This window comes from Sycon ciliatum, chromosome 1, assembly GCF_964019385.1.
Source record: "Sycon ciliatum chromosome 1, ocSycCili1.1, whole genome shotgun sequence".
NCBI classification, from domain to species: domain Eukaryota; kingdom Metazoa; phylum Porifera; class Calcarea; order Leucosolenida; family Sycettidae; genus Sycon; species Sycon ciliatum.
In genome coordinates this window covers 40,648,858-40,657,247 of record NC_088643.1, presented here as the reverse complement: position 1 = coordinate 40,657,247, position 8,390 = coordinate 40,648,858, and the positions used below count along the sequence as shown (strand labels likewise).

Below are 8,390 nucleotides of genomic sequence, written 5' to 3'. Positions count from 1 at the left end.
GTATGTTTCCCGTTTACTGGAACCTCACCGATGTCATTTGGAATGCGATCAGTGATAAATGGTTGCTTGTCCTAGTACACTTTCCACTCACCTGATCCTTCTGAGTGCTTGCACTGGCAGTTGCATTCGACAAACCGCGCACAGATAAAACGTATCTGTATTTTTGTTCGATACTGTGTAGTAGTGAAGCATTACAGAATGTTGATTGGTGGCGGAATTTACAGAGGGGTCGGATCAACAATGCAGTACCACAGTGTTTCAAAACATGTCTATGTAAGTCATGTTTATGTTGTGCAATCCCGCTTTAAGTGGCTGGTGTTGGTTGTTGTCCTTTCTTGGTGCAGTGGTGCCTGAGGGTACTATGGCCGCTACAAAGATTTGGAGCGGCGTATCAAAGAAGCCGTCCCTGATGCTGACGTCTCAGGCAGCACAGGAGGAAGAGGTAGGAGAGTGTCCAATGTGTTCTGCCCTTCTGATTGACTAGTTGATGCTGTATGACAGTTCATTCGGATTTCGAATTCGTGCCTTCACTTTGTCTAGAATTTGAGATCATTGTGTTCACGCATTTCGAACAGTGATCCCTTCGTTCTTAGCATAAACGGCATCTCGTCCTTCTGTTGTTGTCTGCAGGCGACTTCGAAGTCAAGGTCAATGACACCCTCATCTTCTCCAAACAAGTAAAGGGTGGATTCCCAGTGTTTGAAGAGGTAAGGAGAAGCGTCCTGGAGATGGTCACAAATAATCGGTGGCCGAGCTTTTTTTTGCAAGTGACATCTTTCAGAAAGTGGTGGACATCACGCAACTGCATTGTAAATAAAAGGGGGGTTGTCAACTGACAACCGCTCTGTTTAGTTGCTATTCACTCTTTAGATGAAAATTCTTTTATTAATGACGTCGAAAGATTATTGGCGTTTCGGGCCAATCACCCATCGTCAGAACAATGTACAAGGAGCGAACCTGGCCTTTTATAACGAAAGCAAGCAAGAGTGTATGTATGTCCATGTACATAACAAACGAAACACACAATAGCCGTATGCAATTGAGTGTCTGAATTTGCATGTACAACCGACAAGGAGAAGTGCGCTGAAAGAGTGGATATGCAACAGCTAAGCAGATAAAGCGCAGGAAATGAAGTGAGATCTGTTCGTGAATTGATCGTGTAAATTACAGATACGGTCTGTATCAACTATAGTGTGACCAGGTGTAAGGATATATTGGCTAAAAGTGATATCAAAACGAAATATCAAAAGCAAAATGCATTTGCATTCGTACCACCTCCAGGGCGTCAAGGGCCGTGCCAGTTGAGGGCACCGAAATTGTTGTCTGAATTCGCCGAACACAACTGTACATTGTAGACTCTTGAGCATTTGGACATGGTTGAGTACCTCGTGTACCTGTATGTCTACATGTACTGTAAATATACAAAATTTCGGCGCTGCAAAATTTCGGCACTTCACGATTTTTCACATTTCGGCGGCGATTTATTTTCGGCGTGGGGTAGAGGGCATGGTATAGTGCGACAGATGCTGTGAAAAATTTCATCGGCGTTTTAATTTAGGCGTTTTGGGTCGGTGCCGAATATAGCCGAAATTAAATAGCTGCCGAAAATTTGTATATTTACAGTACATGTACGTATGATATCGCTTGTAGTAATGCATTGGATACAACCGTGATGAAACTGCAGTACACAAAGGGGCACACTATAGCCGATACAGGCTGTATTGGAGATTAGTTGATCTGCCCATTGTCATGACAATCACATGTGTAAGTATTCATGTTCAAACAGTTGTGTTTCAGCCTGGTCGGACTCCAGCACTTTTCCTTTATCCTTTGACCTGCAAGCATGCAGTGTGTGATACGTCTTGGAGTTTGTGGGTTTAATTTACATACTGCTCACCGACCCTTGGTATGTAACTCTGTGTGTGTGTGTGTGCGTGTGTGTATGTGTATGTGTGTGCATGTGTGTGTACATGTGTGTATTTGCTGCTTCAACTTGTCCTCAGGTTGTTGAAATAGTTCTAGATGTGGCCAAAGGGCAATCTCCACGTCCTGTCGAGAACTCGCAGAAGAGCTCTTGTGTGATTGTGTAAGGAGACTGGGCTACTGCTTGGTATTGGGCTGCTGCTGCTGGCTTTGCAGATGATCCGGTTAGTGTTCCACTGGACCACACTCTGGGTTAGACCGACTCTATGACGCTAGCGATGTAACCTTGCTTTTTCGGCCGGATGTCGTTAGTTGAAACCCCTTGTCGATTCTACTTCGGATTGTTCCTTTTGGATGCTAACCTCGGCAACTCATACCAGTTGCACAGGACAATGCTTGCTTTTTTGTGTACAATGTAATAGTAATTTAGAATGTTTTATGCTTTTTTTAATGTACTTCATAGTATACTTTTTAGTTAAGTCAAAACGAGACCTTTACATGTAGGTTAGTTTCATTTGCTCAATGCAGTTGTGCGTACTGTGATCCTGCAGCTTGACAGACGTTTCCTGCATCTGTTCTTTGTTCTAGGTGTACTGTCAGCTGCGGTAGATACGTGTATGTGTGTGTGTTCGTGCGTGTGTCATGTGCACATACTGTCAAGTGCTGCCATTCCAATCCGAGTTGTCCAGGAGCGTTTATTCTATTTGCCAGTAATGAGGTGTTTGGTACAGTTGCGCTCGATGAAATCCGACCCAAAGTGCATATCCCTCAACTTGTGCGGCCCTTGACGCCCTGGAAGTAGCCCGAATGCGGCTGGACGTACACATGTACAACTACTGCACGGTGATGTGCGCGGAATCCAGGCCAGGGCGCCAGCTTTGCACTTTGGGTCAGATTTCAGTGAGCGCAACTGTAGCAGTAGCAGCTGCAGTGCTGCTCAATGAAATCCGATCAAAAGTGAGTCAATGCTACGCCGGGCAGTGTGCAGCCCCAGACCTGCGGACACCGGGATGTAAACTGGTGCAGTGTGCAGCCCCAGACCTGCGGACACCGGGATGTAAGCTGGTGCAGTGTGCAGCCCCAGACCTGCGGACACCAGGATGTAAACTGGTGCAGGGCATAGACTTTACTCCCGCGATCAGATTTCATTGAGCAGCACTGTACTTGGAACACCAGGATGTGAATGGCGTTCGGTTACGCGGACTTATTTTGCAAATGAAATCCAAGCGTTGCTTCATGTATTTCCCTCAGACTCCTGGTGTAGTTAGAGACCTTGCATTTTGGTGGAGAACTGCAACTCGTCCCTTGTTCCGTTAAAGGGGAAGTTAAGGCAAAAATTAAAATTTCACCAGTTGTAGTCTTCGGGGTGCTGAGTCGAATGGTCTTGGTCCGAGAAAGCTGAGACGCTCCCTTCCTACTTGAATCCCAATCGAACTCGCGCACTTCCACCGAAACTGGGTGACTGCGCCCTACTAGATGGGGATTTGTATGCAAAATGTCACTAAAAGCGCCGTTTCGTTCTTATAAAAGCACGGATGACCGCGATTGGCCCATATGTTGTAGTCTTTTGGACGCTGCGTCGACTGGTTTTGGTCCGAAAAGGCTGCGATGCAGCGTTCCTCCTTTATTCCCAATCGAACATGGTTGAACAAGCGGTCACGTGCTCCTGCGTACACCAGTCAGCTGGTCACCGTGCCTGCAGGGTACAACTTACTAGCCTGTTTGACCTTTTTTGGGTGCAGTCCTGTCACTCGAGTTGAACCTTGGTGTGAAAGTTGTCGCCTGCTGGCGTGGTGACCAGGTGATTTGGGCACCCAGGAGCACGTGACCACTTGTTCAACCATGTTCGATTGGGAATAAAGGAGGAACGCTGCATCGCAGCCTTTTCGGACCAAAACCAGTCGACTCAGCGTCCAAAAGACTACAACATATGGGCCAATCGCGGTCATCCGTGCTTTTATAAGAACGAAATGGCGCTTTTAGTGACATTTTGCATACAAATCCCCATCTAGTAGGGCGCAGTCACCCAGTTTCGGTGGAAGTGCGCGAGTTCGATTGGGATTCAAGTAGGAAGGGAGCGTCTCAGCTTCCTCGGACCACGACCATTCGATTCAGCACCCCGAAGACTACAACTGGTGAAATTTTAATTTTTGCCTTAACTTCCCCTTTAAGTAAGCAAGTGGTCCGATGACTCGGATGAGGGAGTTATACCCAAACCAGGTTTGGGTATGATTCCCTGGGTCCGATTTATTGGGTGCTGTCAAAAATCCGATCCGACAAAGACCACAAGATGGGTAGCAGGGAGTCGTAATTATAGCTTAGTGCATGGCAGGGAGGGCCTTATAGTATTTTACGACTCCCTGATGGGTAGTCTCATTTATTGCCAATACAATCGTGTACACGCATGCCTGGTCATGTTTTTGTTTTTTTTACTTTGTTCACATAACCAGCTCGAAAAGAATAAGGAAAGACAATGGTACGGAGACCAGGGGCGCGTTTGGTTGGTATGAACTAGAACAGTATTCACCAGAACAGCGCGTTTGGTTGGGACTGCACCTGTTCTGGGTCGGCCAGAACATGTTCTGCTTGCTCCGGCCTCGAGGCCGGAGCAGACCGAGCAGTTTCACATTTTCACAGTGAAACCTGGCGGGAACATCGATTTTGGTCCCAAATGATCACGTGCACACGCTTTTGGGTTGGACTCGTACCGTACAAAGTGATCACGGTGACCCATACACATTATGAAGAATGCACCAAGTTTAAATGTGCTCTGTTTCTGGAGTACCGTTTGGTTGGCATGAGGCTGCTCCATGTGCACCAGCTGTTCGATCCTGTTCTAGATCGTACCAACCAAACGCACCCTAGGACAAACGTGACAACTGGAAGTGGTAATGAGCAGTGTGGAGAAATCGTGTCAGGTGTACTAATATGTATGTTCATGCACTCATATGATAATTATGGTACAATTATGTAATCCTTGGCCCCGTTGCCTAAGAGTCAACGTGGTTACGTGTATACTATAATGCCGACAGCATAAACGTTATGCTGACTCAGTCCCATGATAATAATTTACTTACTTGGTAGTAGTATGGTACTGTTCTGGGCAACGTGTTTTCTGGAGTATAAGCCACACTTTAACCAATAATTCACCCCAAAGCGGAGTATTCTGGCACAGATCTCTTTTTCTCACCACCACCATCAGTTCGCGCCTGGTGCCTAGTCGATGCATGGTTACATCAGGTAGCGCATGACACTAGCAGATGACACAGCAACGACATAGCTCGATTCCGACGCTACGTTTTGTCCCCGCTGGGCTCATGCAATCTTCTTCTCGCCCGTCTTCACACGGAGCTTGCCTGAGGTCCAGTAGCGTTTCGTCCAGCGGGCACGAAACGTAGATCTACTTCGAAGTACGTTGCAATCGAGCTATGTCGATGCTGTATCAGGTGCCATTCGCTACCTGATGATGTACCAGCCTGCTATGTCGGATACCACCACAAGTAACCATCATGCATTGACTAGGCGCCAGGCGCGAACTGATGGTGGTGGTGCACCGTTGGTGGGAAGGAGAGCTCTGTGCCAGAATATCTTTGCAGTGTACAGAGCGTGTGTGGGCAGGCGTGTATTCACCGCCATTGCCAGGTGTGTGTTTACCACCATTTGAATCAACCATAAGTACAGCTGCTGCATTGGTGTCTTCAACTTAAAAAACGGGGCAGATGTCTAGTGTCTGTATTTCGTGACCGAAAACTTTGGCTCCGTGCGGCTTATACTCCAGAAAATAGAGTACATTCTTAGGACGAGGGTATCTACGAGCTCGTACCCGACGGCACTGAGAGAAATCCGAGTTCTGACCGCACAGATGTCTGCTAAGTGCAAGAGTACATGGGGAGTTACATCTGTGATTGTACTCAGCGCCAGCGGCTTGATATCTGCAAGAGTAGAGGTGACCATGGTGACGTGTGGAGTCTATGCCTATGCCTATGCCTATTGACTCTTGTTGTTTGTTTGTTGTGCTTTTATTTACCGTAAAATTCCGTAAATAAGCCCACCCTTAATAACGCCCATGTCCGATAATAAGCCCAGTTTTAGGCGGTGTACACTTCAAGTCCGTTTTAGGCTTTTAGCGCCCATGCCCGAAATATGCCCAGCGCTAGGGCGTAAAGTGGACAAGTGGTTTACTTATCAAATCTGTAGTTTATCGCTACATTCTTGGTTACGACCAAATTTCCAGCTGTGGTTTGATGTACATGTAGATCTACCTGTACCGCGCTCAGTGTGAATGGTGGTTCACTGAAACTAGTGGGTTGCTGATCTTCTGCAGATTGCGTCCGAAATAACGCCCATGCCCTAAAATAAGCCCATGCCCAAATATACGCCCAGTTTTTGACGCTCTGCGAAATATACGCCCGGGGCTTATTAACGGAATTTTACGGTATACATGTAGTCGTTCAACCAAACAGGCAATGGTGCCTTCCCACAAGGAGACGACTTAAAAGAGGAGAGAGCAGGAAGAGAATGGGGAGGGGAGAAAAACAGGCACGGAAGGGTAAGTACAAAAGCGGTCTTGATATCAGCATGCTAGGGTATCGGCGGCTAATGCTCGTTTTTTCAGAGTATAATGCTTTTGGCAGTGCTCGATATTTCACGGCATAATGCCTGTTATAAACTTATAATGCTCCATTCACACTATAATGCTAGAGTGATATGTACATGTACATTTTCGAGCTATCTTGGGCAAATATGCACATGGAAAAGAAATTATGTATCCACACTGAGATAAGGAAGTGTAGTTGTATACTGTATAGCAGGAAATTTTCGGACGGAAATATTTTCGGACAAAGCCGAATTTCGACATTTTCGTACGGATTATATTTTCGTACAGTGCTGCATGCTAAATGCACGTGTTTGCATGCAGTACGCATGTATAGTGTACATAAGCTACACCGTCGTCGGATGCAGATCATCGTGATCTCGCCATGCCTTCTTCTCCGGAAACATTTGCCATCCGCCCTCTGTCTATCGTGGAAGTATTCAAGGCACTGTCGACCCTAAGTGTGCGAAAGTCTACAGCTGGCAGTCTTCCTAACAGGATCCTACGAGAGACAGCAGAAGTGCTCGCCCAATCCCTCACTGCTCTCTTTAACCGCTGCACCACTTACCGATCCCAACCCCTTGAGTGGAAAGTTGCAATCGTTACCCCAATTTACAAGGGTAAGGGAAGTCGCAATGACCCTGCTAACTACCGGCCGATATCTCTGCTGAATGGTGTGGCAAAATGCTACGAAGCGTTAATCAGCCGCCAGGTGTACGCGTTTGTAGCGAAACACAAACTACTGTCGCCGAAACAGTTCGGGTTTCGCCACCACCGAAGCACGGTTGACCAACTTGTGCATATCACATCAACTGTCAGCTCTGCATTTGATAACCGGGCCCAGTGTGATGCCGTCTTTCTCGATTTCTCGAAGGCATTTGATCGTACCAGCCATCGCCTCCTAGCCTCATGTCTGTCCGGTTGGTGTGCACCTGACTCATTCGCGTGGCTGATGGACTTCCTGGAAGGCCGATCGATGTCTGTGCGGGTCGGAACCTCCTTATCAACCCATATGTCGCTCACCGCTGGTGTGCCACAAGGCTCCCACCTAGGCCCTCTATTATTCAACCTTTCTATCAACTCCCTTCCCAGCATTCCCCAATCCAGCGATCTGACTCTGTTTGCGGATGATTCCAACATGGTCTGCGTTTCTCCGCCTACTGTCGTACCCGCCGCGCACACTGCCTCCCTGCAACTAGACCTTGATAGATGTGTGAACTGGTCCCATAAAGCTGAAGCAGTTTTCAATGCTAACAAATGTGTCCATGTTCCCTTTTGCAGACCTAAATCAAACCCACCTGATCCCAGGACCGTCACCATGGCCGGTACGTTACTGACCCAGCCCTCTTCCCACCGCCATCTGGGCATCATCCTCACTCCTTCACTCAATCTGTCCCCCCATATTCAACACATTACCAGCAAATTTCGAGGTCGGGTTTTTCTTTTAAACCACATGTCCAACTTCCTTCCTTTTCCTGCTGTGAATCTTTTGTATAAATGTTATGTTCGTCCCCTCCTTGAATATGCTGTTCCCGTTTGGATGTTTTCCGTTTCAGCCACCATGTCCACAACCCTTGATAAACTGCAGGCTACTGCTGCTAGAGCATACTTAAATAGTAAACTCAAGCGTCGGCCTGACTGGACGACTTCCAAAGAAGACCTCAATGTTCTGTCCTCTTGGGAATCGTTAGCATGGCGACGGCAGATTCTTGGCCTTGTCTATTTCCACCATGTATTCTCCCAATACCCCTCCTTGTTGTCTCACTTCCAGCTACCCTCTTCCCAAAGCAGTCGTCACCCTTCATCCATAATTCTTCCTAAAGCTGGCACCTTCTTTCGTAAATCAACCCTTTTTTCTTTGAGTGTTGCCTGG

The 8,390-nt window shown here is 47.2% G+C and overlaps 1 protein-coding gene across 1 annotated transcript; it reads left to right on the top strand.

The window, feature by feature from the left end:
* Positions 1 to 354: 354 nt before the first annotated feature.
* Positions 355 to 2,494, top strand: LOC135825799 (migration and invasion enhancer 1-like; the record flags this gene model as incomplete). Its single annotated transcript, XM_065338426.1, has 3 exons — positions 355 to 442; positions 631 to 707; positions 2,004 to 2,494. Coding segments are annotated over 3 exons (252 nt in total), but the record flags the coding sequence as incomplete, so codon positions are not given.
* Between the last annotated feature and the right edge of the window lie 5,896 nt (positions 2,495 to 8,390).